The following is a 15,519-nucleotide window of genomic DNA, read 5'->3' on the forward strand; positions in this document are numbered from 1 at the left end:
CCATCCAAACCTAGCTAGCCCTATGAGAACAAATAATTGCCCCCTTAACCTGATGGTTTTGCCACCTTTGGGACAACAGCTGCAGGCCTCATGTCTTTCACATCACCATGGAGGAATTTTGTTCCACTCTTCTTTGCAGGACTGTTTTAATTCGGCCACATTGGAGGGATTTTGTCCTTACAGGGCCTGTTTTAGGGCATGCCACAGCATCTCAATCAGATTTAAGTTCCTTGCAGCTCCAAAACCTTCATTTCTTTTCTTACTCCATTCACAGGTGGACTTGCTGGTGAGTTTTAGAGCATTGTCCCACCGCTTAAACCAAGTTAGTACACTTAAGCATGAGTTACGAATCTCCCAGAAGTGGCCGGAGGTCATAAAATTGCCCAGAACAACATCTAAAGACCTGCAGGCCTCACTTGACTCAGCAAGCAGGACAGGGCATCCAATGAGAAGGTCAGATTTTTGATTCATCTGACCACAGAACAGTTTTCCATTTTGCCTCAGTCCATTTAAAATGGACTGAGGCCCAGAGAAGACTGCAACATTACTGTATCAAATCCACATATGGCTTCTTCTTTGCATGAGACAGCTTTAACTATGATTTGTGGATGGCACGATAAACTGTGTTGACAGACATTGATTTCTGGAAATGTTCCTGAGCCCATGAAGTGATTTCCAGAACAGAACCATGACTGTTTTTAATGCAGTGACATCTGAGGGCACAAACATCACAAGCATCCCATATTGACCTTCGGCCTTGTCCTTTTCATTGGTATTTTTCCAGATTTATTGAATGTTTTGATATTATGTAATGTTGTGCCCTATAGCGAATAAAATATGGGTTTATGAGATTTGAAAGTCATTGCATTCTATTTTTATTTACATTTTAAACAGTGTCCCAACCTATAACTAGTACATTTCGATTAATGGTTGTAATTTGAGCGACAGTAGCTTAGTTTTTGAGGACTTGGGCTGAAAACAGAAGCACTGGTTCAAGTCCCGATTGGTCCAAGTAAATTGGTCTAGTCGCTGGAAGTGAAAGATTCATGAATAGAAATAAGAGGCATATGCAGTATGTGAGATGATGTTGCAAATGATATAAGAACAACTTAAATTTAAAGCATTTTCTTCCTTTAAGGCTAGCTGCTATGCTAGACTTGGGATTAGGGAAATTTGTCTCATTAGTATAGTTATATTATTTCTCTTCATCAAGTCTCTGGGTAAAAAGGTTAGGTGAAAACAAGCCGCCAATTTAAGAAGGCCACTATTCACTCAGCAACTTAACACTTCTTTAAAACATTATGTTTAATAACATAATGCAACAAGATGTCAAGATAAACTCTAATGTCTCGAGTATCACGTTCTGATCTATTCACATTATTACAATATATATTACAAAAACATACATATTTTAACAAATTCACTCCCACAAGCTACGTGTTTAATTCAAAGTCCATCTGAGTTGATAGAGCTGGATGCAAAGAGTTAAATACATTCATGAGTGCTGCTGCAGAGTGGAGCTGCTCGTTTTGTACTTTTTACGAGTGTTAAATTTCCTTTCTGCTTTTGGGTTTCTTTGGCTCTCTGTCAGTCCGTCTGTAGTCTCTGTTTTCAGCACTGCAGCGTCTGGCTCCGTCTTCAGCTTCGCCTGCTCATCCTCGGCGCTCTGAGCAGGCATATATCTCAGCCAGTGCTGGTAGTAACCACGGAAACCGTCGATTTGGATCAGGTAGTTGTTTCTAGACTTGTACTAGGAAGCGGAAGAAAAAGGCAGGAATGGAAGAGATGAAGGATAAGGTATTAATTATACTAAACAAATTTTTATATTTTAATACTGTTTTAAGGTCCACAGCAACATTTAATATTATCAAAACATCCTTTCTCCTACTGCACAATTAAAAACAATTACATATATGCTGAAATGTACTTCTCATCTAGTCATGCCCTTTTTATGCTGGAAAGCATAGGCATAAATCAGTTAGACTTTTAAGCCTTAGCTAGAGAGACAGGGAAGTGGTCAGAGTTGGAAACTGGGAAGAAGGAGAACTGGGAAAATGTTGGGATGGAGCCACAAGTCAGGTTTAAACCCAGGCTACAGACTTTAAGAACAGCAGCCTCTGAAAACAGCACGTGAACTAACAACAAGTCCACTGTGGCCCCAGATGCAGTGTTTTTAGACAGAGAATGGCTTGGTCTTAAAGGGCTCATATAAAAAACATACTTTTTGTGTTTCTGCACATATATTTGAGCATCCACACTGTTGACAGACCCATAAAAAAGAAACGTAAGCCAATACAGTCTTCGCTGTTGGTTCGCCTGTGTCTGAAAACGTGAAACCTGATGGTATGTTTAGAATCTGTGCCTACTGGGACATCACGACGAGTAATTTTATCAATTTGATCAATACGTGCCCCTAAACTGGTATCTCCACCCACAGCCATGGTAGCACACAGCTGTACTCAAATCAGCAAACCTCACGGAAGAGTGAGGGGCGGGATTAGCAGCAAATCATTTGCATTTAAAGAGACTGTTACGTGCGTCCTGGAGTGCTGCATGCCCTCTCTCTCCCTGGCTCTCTGGTCTCCCTCCTCCCTCTACCTGCGGGCTGCAGCACACCTGAGTGTTGTTAGCACTCAGGGTGGAGGAGGGGAGTATTTAGAGTGGCAGGGGAGCAGAGAGGGCAGAGCAGAGCTGAACCAGGCACTGTGACACTCATGGACAGGCGTGTGAGGAGGTTTGATTTCATTAACCTTCTCTTTTCGTTGAGTATTAGTTAATTCGGTTTATCCTAGTGTTTTGGTTATCTCGTTCTTTCTTTTCCCCCATACATGTTTAGATTGTTGGGTTTTGTTATTTTAGTTTGGCTGTAGTCGTCGGAAGTCCTGTTTTCTCGTTTTCTTTTCTTGATTAAATAGGTAGTTCTTTTGGGTTAGGTAGTTTTAGTAAGGGGTGGTTGCTGGTCCAATGGCCCATTGCGTGGTTAGCCAGTCCACCACCCCTCTTTTGTTCTTTTTGGCCAGCGGCTGCAGCCCTTTTCATTTCACTGATTTACTTAATGTTTAATTAATTAATTGCTGCTTGTTTGTTTAAAATAAAGCTTGGATTATTTTGAAACTCAAATCCTTCGTCTGTGTCCTTTTATATGTTATGATCTCTTTTGGTAAGAGCCTTATTTTTTTTCTGGTTAAAATTAATAAATTTTTTAAGAGGCCGTAACAGAGACACACACCAAAACCAAACATTCTGAGGGAAGGCTGTTAAGAGCCAGTTTCTACAGGGTCAGAAACCTCCTCTGGTGTTTGAGCCAAATAATATTTTAACCAAAGAACAGTTTAGATTTTTATTCAGACCAAAGGTACTGTTTATAAAGGGGGAATATGTGTAGGATATATCATATTTAATGCCTAATTAAAGCCATTTTTGACCTCTTGAAGACAGTAGCCATGAGCCATATCATTTCATTTTTAATAGTTTTGATCTAATTTTTCGTCATGTCAACAAAAGTTACTGTATCTTTTAGATTACAAAAGAGTTGGCCAGTAATCAGTATTCACAAAAATCTTTACATGTACAGTACTACGCAGAATTTTAAGGCATATTTGGGCCAATGATTGAGGCAGACATAAGGTGTACATGTGGGGCGTAAGTCGTCTGAGGGCACCCTCAGGTGGGGAAGAGGATCTACACGACCCTGGTCTTGCTCTGGATGTCCTTGCATATTCCCAGGGGCGCAAAGGAAAATGATCTGTTGATGGTCTGAATCATGCAGTGGATGTCCCTAGGGTCTGAAAACCTCCAGCTGTCTCCGGTGTATTACCAGTCCCAGACAAAAGAAATGCTGTCAGAGGTGCAGTTAGCCTAGTGGTAAGGTCACCCCCCATACGTGTACGCCCAGGGTTCAAGTTGGGCCTATGGCTCCTTTCCTGCAAGTCTCTCCCCCACTCTCTCATCCCTGTTTCTGATTCTATCCACTGTCCTCCACTGCAAATAAAGGCATAAAAGCCTCAAAATACATATACGTTAAATAAAAATGCCATCGAGATTGATTTTGGAGCAACATCTTTCTAGCTTGTGGCATGTTGGGGACCCACGATGAATCAGTGCACTACAAGCCTCACATTCATGCTTATGACTGTGTATTTATTGATACAGTTATACTCAGAACTGTATTGATGCATATGAACACCAGATGAAAACTGTATCTTACCTGGTTATAGTTGGGTGGATACTGTGAGGCAAACTCCAGCTGTCTGATGATGACCTCGTTAGGCCACACCTTCATAGTGCTCATAGTTTTCAGGATCGTTTTAAGGTAGCTATAATCCAGTCTTCGTGTTGCTCGGCCAATCAGAGCAGAGAAAACCTGGACATTTGGCCTGAGTCCCACCTCCTGTGAAGAAAATGTGAAAAAAAGCAAGGTTAAGGTCTTCTTCTACTGTCACTGCTGCTTTTATGTTTACTGCTATACATCATTAGGGCAGCACTTTCCAAATTTCCTAGATTTAAGACAGAAAACCAAAAAAAGAAGCAGTTATAGAACTTTGGGGGTTCATCTGTCCGTATTTTTACAGATAAAATTTGTTTCATCACCTCCATGTCTTTCAGCAGCTGTAGAGCGTCCTTCTCTCGCTCACAGCCCAACGCCAGGCTTCCAAATGTCTGCACATCTACGCTTACATGACGCTGTCGCATCACACTCAGCACAGCCTGGAGAGACGGAAGAAGCACAACATACAACTAAGAACAAGTGGAGTTTTCTCTCTTTAAACTGGGCCTACACATGCCTGAAAAAGGGATCCGATTGATACAGTTGTTTGATAAAGAGAGATAGAGAGAGTGGCTGTGTACCTTTGCTCCCTCTAGGTCACCGGCTCTGGCTGCTCTGCGAATCACAGAGTTGAAAAATGCAACATCGAGCTTCACTTTGTGCTGTTTGGCAACCTTCAGCAGCGCCTGCAGAGACGTGTAGCCCGGCTGCATCGTGTCAGCCAGCAGGGTCAGAGTTCTGAGGTCTGGGCTGAAACTGTTAGCCTCCATCTTCTCCAGGAATCCTTCAGCTCCTCCAATGAGGGCAAGACGATCTGATGCCCCATCCACCATGCTGAGGGAGACCACGCCACCCGTCTTACCCTCAAAAACACTGAGCAGATTTGGAGCTGAAGAAAAATCAGCAGCTGAGTCAACAGACAGGGAGACAGTTTGTCTGACTGGTACCAAGTGTGATGAGTCTTTCCCGCTGTAAGTTTCCTCCTCCTCTGTTTCCTCGCCGTATCTGCCGCCATGATGAACGTCACCGAGTGGATCAGGCTGGATGAACAGCTGCCTCTCAAGAAGATCAATGTCTATCAGACACTTTTGTTGACTCTCTGTCTTTACATGTGACACTCCCTCCCTCTCATAGGTCCTGCCAGGACTCAGAAGCACACGAGAGGCAAGGGCAGGATCGCCAATCCCACAATCTCTTGCAGTTCGTAAGAGCAGGTTATAGTTCTGTGTGTCAGGCTGGATCCCTGACCTCACCATCTGTCGCCAAACCTGAAAAATTGAAGGGTTGAGGCAACTTAAGACTTAAGGCATGCATAAGAGTTCAAAATTTAAGTGCCTCAGTATTTTTTTTTAAATACTGTATCTTAAATTATGAGTTCACATTCAAGCCTCTTCATTGATACAGGCTAAAGTTAATTCAGTTATACGGAATAAACAAAAATTGTCACATCATGCTTAATCATTGATATATAAGCATAAATGCCGCCTTGGCTGCTACTCTTCACAGGTGGGATATGTGTAGGCGGGTGCTATTTTTAAGGGGTGCAGCTACACTAAAAATGAATGCATTATGTTGGAAGGTATACCTATGGTCAAAATTCCCTATAAGTTGCTGAAATGTGAATCAGTGCATGGGTGCTTGCTCTACCCACTGAGCTAAACTGGTGATCTTTCCAAGTGTCTACATTATGTATTTACCTGTAAAGCAAGTCTGAATCCAGTTTCTTTGTCCTTCAAACAGCCCATCAGCAGGTAGTGAAAAGTCTCCTGAGTCACCACATGGCCATTCTGCAGCATCTCCTGCAAAATTCAAACTTGTTTAAACACAAATCAGCCCATCAATCTTCCTAGAAGTGTCACAGCATGTCTCACCCTGATTGTGTGAATGCAAGCCTGGAGGTGGTTGGTGATGGCGTGCGTCTTCAGAAGAGCATGGTATGTGATGGTGCTGAGAGGGTAGTTTTTCCGCCGAAGTTCTTGCTCCAACTTCAGCGCCTGCTGGAGGCCGGCTTGTTTGGACGGCGACTCGGCACAAGCATTGAACAGGGCGGTGTAGGTAGCATCTGAAGCTTCAAGGCCTCGCTTCTTCAACTAGAAGAAAAAACATAATCATGATTATGAGTTTTACAGTAATAAAGCACCTCTGCTGTATAATATAAACGTGGTTTGAAACATATTCAAATATCACAGTTTCAGACAATTTAAGTTTGCTTTTTTAATTTCAGTTTTGTGAAGTTCTACACCGACCTGAGGTCTGGAGTATAATTTTATAAATAATAAAATGTTGCTGGAACATGCAAACAAAGAGAAAGTGTATAAATAAAGTACTCTTACATCATTGTAGAGTTTGAAGGCCCTCTTGAGCTGTCCAGCTCGGCCACAGCCTCCTATCAGGACTGAGTAGTTGAACTCCTCCGGCTGTAGCCTCTCCTCCTGCAGCATGTTTCCGCTGAACAGATCCAGAGCTTCCTGAAGCTGTCAGGGGAGGACATGGTTAAGTTATTTCCTTACACAATTAAAAAAATTTATGAAGCTGGACACTATCAGCGGGGTTGAGATCAGGACTATGTGCAGACCAGTCAAGTTCTTCCACACTAAACTCATCAACCCATGTCTCTATAGGCCTTGGTTTGTTTAGTGGGGCACAATCATGTTAGAATAATAATGGTTAAATAATTTCTTAATCTTTTATAAGAATATTATAAAAAATTTTTCTCATTATGGGAATACATTTTCGGTAATTTGGTGACACTAAATCACGTGATCATTGACCTCTGCAAGTAGAGCATGTAAGAGAATTAAGATATATAGCTTGAACCTGTGATATAATAAGGTTTACACATAAAATGAGATATTGAAAGTTAGCAGACAGAAGTGCTCAGATGTACTGACCTTGTTTTCCTTGATCAGCTTCTTACACTGTAAAAAGTACCAGTACGGTGTGTTTCTCCTCACGGGCCTCCTGTGAGGTCTCTCCGGCTCCTCCTCACCGTCCTCGTCGTGTCTTAGATCCCGGATTTGAGGGCTGCTTTTCCTAAAAGACCTTCTGGACGACATGTCAGCGGATAGGGCGCCGAAGTTCCCCTGGTCCGGTGATTCGCTCTCGGCTTGGACCAAAGGGTCAACCTGGGAGTCAGTACCTCCATGACAAGCGGCTGATATGAACACAGATCTGGATGTTAGTCCAAGCCGCGGAGAGAAGGCTGATGTGAGGAGGCTGGGAGGTAGGTGTCGTGAATGATCTGGTACCCCTGTCAGATTTAGGGTTCTGGGTGACTTCTTAACCGTTGAGAAGGATAACTTAGCTACAGGAACTGAGACTTTCCTCCCGTTCCGCATACACGATAAGGCAGCAGACGTCAACATCTTCTGTAAATCTGTGTCAGCAGTTATTCAAAAAATACCCTTTCCTTAATTCAAAGCAAACTGAGTCTGTTTATAACATTAACACTGTAAACTAGTGTAGCTTCTAAGCTTCTCACATGCTGCCTACACGCCACCATGTTTTAGTGACACTATCCAGCCAAGACCTAACCAATAGACATCAAACGATAATAAGAAAGTTTTCAGTTCATCACTTTGGTCCACGGCAGAAATATAAAAAACAATATTGATTTAAATCCATACCAATAGTTACATATGGCCATATATGTAGTTGTAAGCTTTAATTTGGATATAATGTCCTATTCTGACCGACTTTATCAGCAATTGATTAGCACGCCTGGCTGTTGAGTTGCTTAAGACGTCACATCGATTGACATAACTGCACGCTACTGCCATCTGCTGGTCAAAAATGGCTGTCTGTGTTTCTAGTCGGCTTGAATGGACATAAAAGTTTTTAAAAAACAAAATAGAGCAAATCTGTAAATCATAACATTTTCATGATCATTTAAATTTAGAAAAAAAAGATATAGTTTCAAGTATGACACCAGGGAATTTAGTAAAAATTAAGGAAATGTTGGAAAAACTTCCCTTTAGTCGCAGAATGAAACAATCTAACTCATAAAGACCCTAACCTGACACGCCAGATGGATTTGTTTCACACATCCACATCGCCAGTGAAAAAACACGGAGACGGGCGTATCCATCTGCTATGCAAGGTTATAAAGACCCTCTTTTGTAAATGTTTTGAAACACAGAAGTCTTACTTTGTTAAATGTCAGACACCAATGTGAAATAGTGCAGCTTTGAATAATGAAAAACTCATTAAGAAGATATTTAATTGGGAAACTTAATTCACAACCCTCAGCTGATGAGTTGAACTTTGTATTTTATCAGAAAAAAATTGGGATTTAATTTTAAAACAGGTCACTGTGAAATTGAGGAGAATAAGAGTACTACGTTTCTTATATAAAGAGAAAAATCACTCAGAAGCTCTCAGTAGTTGGTCAGCATGAAGCATGAAGTGCTCTAAAATCTCCTGGTAGATGGCTGACAGTGCTGACTTGGGACTTGAAACTGAAAACAGTGGACTACTGGATAGTGAGTTTTCTTGTTTTTGTGAGCTTTGAGTTGTGATCATCAAAATTGATACAAAAAAGGTTTGAAATGTTTCACTTTGTAAGAGATGAATCAAGAATATGTGGGCATTTGACTGTCTGAAGTAGTAGACAATAAATCAGGGAAAGGAAGTGCATCTAGTAAAGAGACCCCTACATGCAATTCAGCTCTTGTCATTAGCCCCCTCAAGTCAGCTGTGTTGACTGATGGGCAGCAAGAGCCAGGACATTACTGGGTTGTCAAAGGGAGACCTGCCTGCACTGGTGTTTCATCCAGTTGGTCCCACAACACCCTCGAAAGACTGGACAGTGAGCTCCATCACCTCAAAGCACCCCTCCCTCCTTGCTAGCTCCCAATGCACCTTACACACTCTGTTAAAAACCCCTTCTTCAAGATTGTTTCACAGACCTGTAAGGGCAGAGTAATTTCACTTACATTAGGTTTCTACAGTTTTGAAAGTCTGTAATACAAAAACAAATAATGCTGCATAGACAAGGATTAAAAATCATATATATGGATTTTATTAAATCATTTGAGTCAGTTGTCTTTTACAGGCTTTATGAACAAATACAACCTTTGATTCATTTTTTGGCACTTCATATTTCAACAGCACACATGTTTAATAGCAGAAATGAATTCTAACTGAGATACTATCCTTGAGAAAGTCAAATGGCACCTAATGAGAAATGTCCTGGATCAATGAGATAAAAACTTCCCTTTTAAAGGCCATAACTTAACTCTGACATAAACATGTAAACAATCATGGTAGATGTGTTGTAGTTGAGCAGCCTGGTTCAGTTGATGATGTAACAAATAACACAATAAGAAATCCCTGTGAGTGTGAGCACCAATCACTGTGAAGCTTTCCTGTGAGGTCACAATGGTGATAAATGTGGTGGTTGGGCCACATGGCTCTGGAACAAAGTTATTCTGTCCAGAAGAGTGAGAGGGATGTCTCTGATGACTGAGGGCAGATCTTCATGATGTAGCGGATAGATGACCACGCTCAGGGCCGAGCGCTCAAATGTAAATCTAACAGCAAAATAAAACACAAGAGAGAGTGATTCTCATTTCTAATGTTCACAGGATTTAAATACACTTATCATATTCAAGATTTTTAAAAACATGTTTAAGACCAGAACTGAGAAAAAATAATACCAGATTTTTCATTGCTAATGATCAGTATGATAACATTTTCACTGTGGCAAGCTGCTAGATTAATTGAAGACTGAATAAACACAGGTCTCAGTCTATGTGTCATCTAAACTTGAAGACCACCCAATAGTATAAACAAGATTTTTTTATGGCTTTGAATGTCAGAAGTAGAATTTTAGACTTTTAAAGACTTCTGAAGGATCTTGTATTTAATTTTTTTTTTTTTTTTATGTATTTATTTTTCCAACACATATAAGCACTGACCTGTCCAGCAGTGTTTTCTGAAGTGTGCGACAAGCCACCAAGGTGCCGCCCATAAACATGTGGCACATGATGACATGGCAGCATCGCTCCATGAAGGTTTCTGTGGCTGCTGGGTCAAAGGTACCGCTGCGTGAGATGAGGCAGAGACGCTGCAGACGCAAGCAGCAAGAGAGAGCCTCAAAGAATGATATGTTGGCATTCAGGTAAGGCTGCTCTAACCTAAAAACACACAGACAAAAGTGGTTTGATGACTTACAAACAACAAGTTGGGTATAGGTTTGAACCTACAGTGAAGGTGACTCCTGATTGATTTAAAAAAAAAAAGACATCAAATGACAAAAAAAGATCTCAATAAATGGTTCAAGGTTCACATAATTATCAGAAAACCTGCCTACTCTTTACTTTAAAAGATCAAAATCTCAAGAGCAGACGGATAGCAGTAGTTGAATTCTTCATGTAAGCGCTTTTTGATTAGCATGTAATAGTTCTGGACCTGCTTCATATCTCGCTGGGAGCATAAGAAAACAAGATGAAATACTGAATTTAAAAAAATAAATGTAAGTCTTATTTTCAGATTGAAAAGACGGAAAATTTGTCAACTACAGAAACCCACAGTTAAATTCTGTCTGTACCCACCACTGGATGATTATTATAATGGTATAATGGATGACAGTAAAAAAAACTGTACATAAAAGCATCCTCTAACCTGAGTTCCTGTAGCTGTGTGCACTGTTTAAGTGTTTCCAGCAGGGCAGATGTGTAGTTCATTGTTTTTAATGAGCCAATGTTGGCGAGTGATAGTATCCGTAAGTCTTTGCACTGCCTGGTCAGCTGAACCAACCCTGTCCCCCTAAGGACCCCAGGAAGCCCAGCCAGAGTCAGGCGGCGTAAACAAGGCAAAGCCTCAAGTGCTGCTAAATGCGAGTCGCCGACCCCTCGTGCCCACGCACACATCCCACGAGGCTCCACACTAGCACGAGAGCAGGGCTCGAGCCGAGGCAGCGCAGAGACAAAACCTGGACCGATGAGCTCCAGCGTCTGTAAAACATGGCAACCAGCTAAGAGTTGAGAGAGCCCTGAGGTGCTGTCCCGTGACAGAGACGACTCAGAGTCAAGTTTGTAGTTCTGCAGCCCAACACGAGGCGCCTTCTTTAACCCCAGGAGCAACGCAGAAGGAGACGTGTTGTTTGTTGAGACCTGATGTGTGTTTATCCCATCTGACAGAGCGCAAACAGGCAGAGTGAGAGACTGTAGGCATGGGAATTTGGCCAAGCTGGCACACAGGTGAGCTTCTCCAGATAGTCCAGGTGAGTTTTCGTGGTGATAGTGCGTGTGCATCAAGTTCAAGTGTTTGATGTTGGAACAGACAGCTGCCAGCTGGCTCACTGTCCCAGGAGTCAGCTGATCGTCAGCACTCCTGCACTCTGAGTAAAGGACTTGATTGATCCCGCTGAGGTTCAGGCTGATCAGCTGACTTGTATCTTTGACACCGCCCTCCAGTAATGACTGAAACACCTGAGGCCACAACGCTGGGCAGCGGCTGAAGCTGAGGTGTTTGGGACTGTTTCCCTCCAGGGCTCGCTTTAGGGACAAAGAATCCAGCCAGGAGCGAGGGAGCTGCAGGGCCTCCAGGTCTCCGTGCTGACCCAAACTCTGGGCCAGCGAGGGAGCGGCTGGCCAGTGAGCTGGATTTGGACCAGGAATTGACACCAGGAAAACTCGGAGACGCTTCGGAACGTGAACGCTGAACACAGCAAGGTAGAGCAGCAGCAATGTCTGGTTCACCTGAGGAAATCATCACACAGATAATATTAAAAAAAACTGCACAGTACTAAAATGCATAATGCAGAGTAATGTGGACAGTTTTAATGAACATGCAAATAAACAAAATCACCTCTCCGGGAGCCAGTCTTGCTGTGAACTCCTCCAGCTGCTGGTAATGTGGCACACTGCTCTGGCCCACCATCAACTGACAGCAAACCCCCACACCCTCTCTGGTCACATCGGGGATGTCAAACTGAAGCATCAGCCTGCAGTGCAGAGAAAAACACATAGATATGATATGACTTAAACTTGAGTGCTTTACTATGGTACTTTGGCTGATGACAAAATACAAGCCAAACAAATTGCACTCCCCTCAACTGAAAGTGCACTTTTATCTTAATAATCAATGTCATTGTACTGATATGCTTCACATAAAGTTATAAGAATCATTTCTCTGTAGCACTGAGCCTGACAGATAAACAACACTAGTGCTCCAAAAGGCTCTTCTCTGTTCAGCTCTTTGAATTTGGATTTTCTAAGGCCATCACAAGTTGCATAACTTCAACAGTTGGTATACCGATATCGAAGCAAAATGAATGATAATAATAAAGACCATGGTGGGGCACACAGGGAATGGCTCTGGAGTTGCCAACTCTCTTGAAGTGTGATTGGTCAGACTCTTACTTGCGAAGCTGGGCACAGCACGGCACCACACCATAACTTGGAGTCAACAGTGTCTGCCTGAGCTCCGACAGGCGGCTCAGGGAACCCACTGCTTCTGAACTGAAGTGAGCGGAGTTAAAGCCTGGTGTCACATCAAAAGCAAGTGATCTAAGGAGAGAGAGGGAAGAGAGGAGTCGGGAAAGACGAAGTGAAGTAATTCGACACCCAGTGACATCAAGGTGCGTCACTCCTCTGCAGCGAGCAAGAAGCTCCATTGTAGATCCAGACAGCCAGTAGCAACCATTCAGGCTGAGGGACTGCACATGATTGGCTAGCTGCTTCAGTATGCCCCGAACCAACAAGTCATCAGCCTGAGGGAGAAAACAATTAAAAACAGATCAAATTCAACTCATGCATACAGTTTGAAGGTAACTGCAGAAAACATATCTCCTAAGCTCAGTTGATGATGAAAAGTTGTTTGAAAAGTTTACCAGATACTCCTCAGACAGGCTGACATTTGCGAGGAGGGTCTTATCATGGCACAGAGTGTGTAGCTTGTGGCAGACGTTTGCAACATTCACCAGCAGGCTGCAGACTGGAACATGGCGGAGAATGCACAGCAGGATCTCATCGGACAGATCTGACATTCCCACTGAGGTGGAAGACATTGTGTCCTCATCACATACAGCCTGAAACAGACAGCAAATAGTTTAACCCGGCTCCCAGCCTTAGAAACATTTTTTCCCCCAGAGCCATGGGTAGTTTTGCAGTGGGTGCTTATGAGTGCAACAATGTGACATATGCCATGACAGAACATGAATGAGACTGTACCAATTTGACTAATTTATCAATATGTAACTTCTTTATTTCTATTTATAACAATTTTAAGAACTTCATTTAACATATACATTTTTATCTTTAAGTATTAGCAGGTAAGACACAAATATTATGATAGTTATATTTATTTCTCTAAGGTATTTGTTTTTGGATCCATATAACCACCTTCATGCTGCTATGGGGTAGAAACCTGCCAAAATAAATTTCATTTTATGTGAAATGCAATCAGGCCTTTCCACAGAATCGGCTGGGGCCCTGAAAAAAAACAGTGAACGGCCCTCCCCAGTTGTGATTTATTAATGATGTCAATGCATGTGTCCTGGATCAGTATTATTGGTGCCTATGTCTGATAGTTACAAACGATAATCAGGTTCTAATGTTGAAATGTTGAAAATTTCTAAATGTTACTTTTCACCAAATGTAGGCTAACCGTTTTCCCACCCGTTTGGCACTTATTTTTGCAATATTTACCCATTTTTTGCTGCTCTTTGCCCTTTGTTCCACTTTTAACACATTTATGCAGCTTATTACCCATTTTTTTACACTTCTCTTTGTCACTTTTAACTCATTTTGCCCCTTTTATACCAAATCTTGCCCATTTATGCCACTTCCCTTTGCCACTTCTCAATCATTTTTGCTGCTTTTTGTCAAATTTTTAATTTTTCAACCCATTTTTGCCACGTTTAACCCATTTTCTTTCCTGTTTTTTTTTTTATGTTTGCCACATTGAACCCCACCTTGCAAATTTTATGCCAACTGTGGCCCATTTTTGCTGCTCCTCTTTGCCACTTCAACTATTTTTCATTTTTTAATTTACCTACATTTCAAACTTATAACCATTGTTGCTGCTTTTTGCTCATTTCTTCCAAATTATTACCACTTTAATCCCATTCTTGCCCACTTTTTTGCATCTTTTTGCCCATCTTTGCTGTCATTTGACCACTTCTGGCTCAATTTTGCTACTCCAACCTGTTTTTACCACTTAACACCCACGTTTTTGTTTCTTTGTACAATTACTTAGTTATTTTCTATTAAATTTGTTTCCGTTCCTTAAACTGTATTTTCTGGCATCCTGATGTTTGTGCACATCATAGTTTAGCTACAAGGTTGACATTACTTTCCAAATCACTTAGTTAAGTGTGCCAATCCACATTGTCAACATTACCAATAAAAAGGTACTTCTGTTTTGAGGGGTTTACATTTTTTTAAAAAAGCTTTATTGTACCAAAGAATAAATATATAAAACTAATCATGTTTTTAATGAGAGATTTACTTAACAATGAATCGTGATTTTGCTGACCAACATGGGCCCCTAGTTTGGCTGGGGCCCAGAAAGCTCTCCCTCTATGAGTGGCCTTGCATGCAATGACAGTTCAGTATCTGAGATATAGATAATACAGTATAAATATGTTTCTCAGTAGACTCAGACAAAGCTCAATTATTAATTCATACCTCTGCATTTCAAAAAATGTGGAAGCACATATTTAGAGTGAAGATTTAAAAAAAGTATTAAATAAAAATGTCAACGTGCTGACTAGAGACACAAGAAAATCTGTATCAACATATAAAACTACATTTACATATTAACATCAATCTAACTGCCATTAAAAGCTGTAAATACAACCACCAAATGTCTATTGGTTGCTTGAGAAGCTAATAATGTTTGTGTTATTATTTTAGGCAATAGAAATTGATGCTAATTTTAGATCACATTTGAATAAAGATTAACAAACTATGTATTAAAAAAGTATGTTAAAAAGTTCGCTACAATCAGAAAAAAGTCCAGTCTAACGTACACTAGCTTTGTCATTAGCTAGTTCTTGTAGTCGTTACCTTTAACAACTAGCGACTCCATGCTGAAACACATTAATGTTTTTCGTTGTCAGTGAACACACCTGTTCAATTTGTCGATCCATGTCCTCTGAAATCTCTCCCACCGCTCACCCACTATTGACCCGCGGGATTTCTTATGTTCATCCAGCCAGCCGGAGCCCCATGTTTCCTTATAAGCGCTTTACATTGAAAGGCAGCCGGTTTAACAGCCAAACGTTGACAGGTCGGACTACTTTC

At 41.5% G+C, this 15,519-nt stretch overlaps 2 protein-coding genes across 3 annotated transcripts; both read right to left on the reverse strand.

The window, feature by feature from the left end:
• Positions 1 to 16: 16 nt before the first annotated feature.
• On the reverse strand, positions 17 to 7,770 carry ptcd1 (pentatricopeptide repeat domain 1). The gene is made up of 8 exons (XM_041786415.1): positions 7,159 to 7,770; positions 6,601 to 6,741; positions 6,139 to 6,357; positions 5,965 to 6,066; positions 4,849 to 5,535; positions 4,591 to 4,707; positions 4,208 to 4,390; positions 17 to 1,750 (listed from the first exon to the last, which is right to left on the reverse strand). Exons 1-8 carry the CDS (start codon positions 7,630 to 7,632, stop codon positions 1,496 to 1,498), a joined length of 2,178 nt encoding a protein of 725 aa, XP_041642349.1. The 5' UTR covers positions 7,633 to 7,770; the 3' UTR covers positions 17 to 1,495.
• A 1,494-nt stretch (positions 7,771 to 9,264) lies between these two features.
• On the reverse strand, positions 9,265 to 15,519 carry fbxl18 (F-box and leucine-rich repeat protein 18). Of its 2 annotated transcripts, none has more exons than XM_041784193.1 (7): positions 15,345 to 15,519; positions 13,104 to 13,301; positions 12,634 to 12,983; positions 12,080 to 12,215; positions 10,892 to 11,970; positions 10,186 to 10,404; positions 9,265 to 9,798 (listed from the first exon to the last, which is right to left on the reverse strand). In XM_041784193.1, the coding sequence occupies exons 1-7, from the start codon at positions 15,363 to 15,365 to the stop codon at positions 9,642 to 9,644; spliced, it is 2,160 nt and encodes a 719-aa protein (XP_041640127.1). In that variant the 5' UTR covers positions 15,366 to 15,519; the 3' UTR covers positions 9,265 to 9,641. The 2 variants fall into 2 exon arrangements, with proteins under 2 accessions (XP_041640127.1, XP_041640128.1); XM_041784194.1 differs by having other exon boundaries at positions 15,283 to 15,364.

The sequence above is a fragment of the Cheilinus undulatus genome, linkage group 4 (genome assembly GCF_018320785.1).
Source record: "Cheilinus undulatus linkage group 4, ASM1832078v1, whole genome shotgun sequence".
Classification (NCBI taxonomy): Eukaryota; Metazoa; Chordata; class Actinopteri; order Labriformes; family Labridae; genus Cheilinus; species Cheilinus undulatus.

Excerpts from the sequence above, each read along its gene's own strand:
- ptcd1 (XM_041786415.1), bottom strand. The coding sequence starts at position 7,632 with ATGTTGACGTCTGCTGCCTTATCGTGTATGCGGAACGGGAGGAAAGTC. Across the intron at positions 6,742-7,158 it reads AGCTGATCAAGGAAAACAAG|CTTCAGGAAGCTCTGGATCT; the intron begins GTCAGTACATCT and ends CTCCCCTGACAG. Across the intron at positions 5,536-5,964 it reads GATTCAGACTTGCTTTACAG|GTTTGGCGACAGATGGTGAG; the intron begins GTAAATACATAA and ends TCAATTTTTCAG.
- fbxl18 (XM_041784193.1), bottom strand. The coding sequence starts at position 15,365 with ATGGATCGACAAATTGAACAG. Across the intron at positions 11,971-12,079 it reads CAAGACTGGCTCCCGGAGAG|GTGAACCAGACATTGCTGCT; the intron begins GTGATTTTGTTT and ends TGATTTCCTCAG. Across the intron at positions 10,405-10,891 it reads ACACAGCTACAGGAACTCAG|GTTAGAGCAGCCTTACCTGA; the intron begins GTTAGAGGATGC and ends GTGTGTTTTTAG.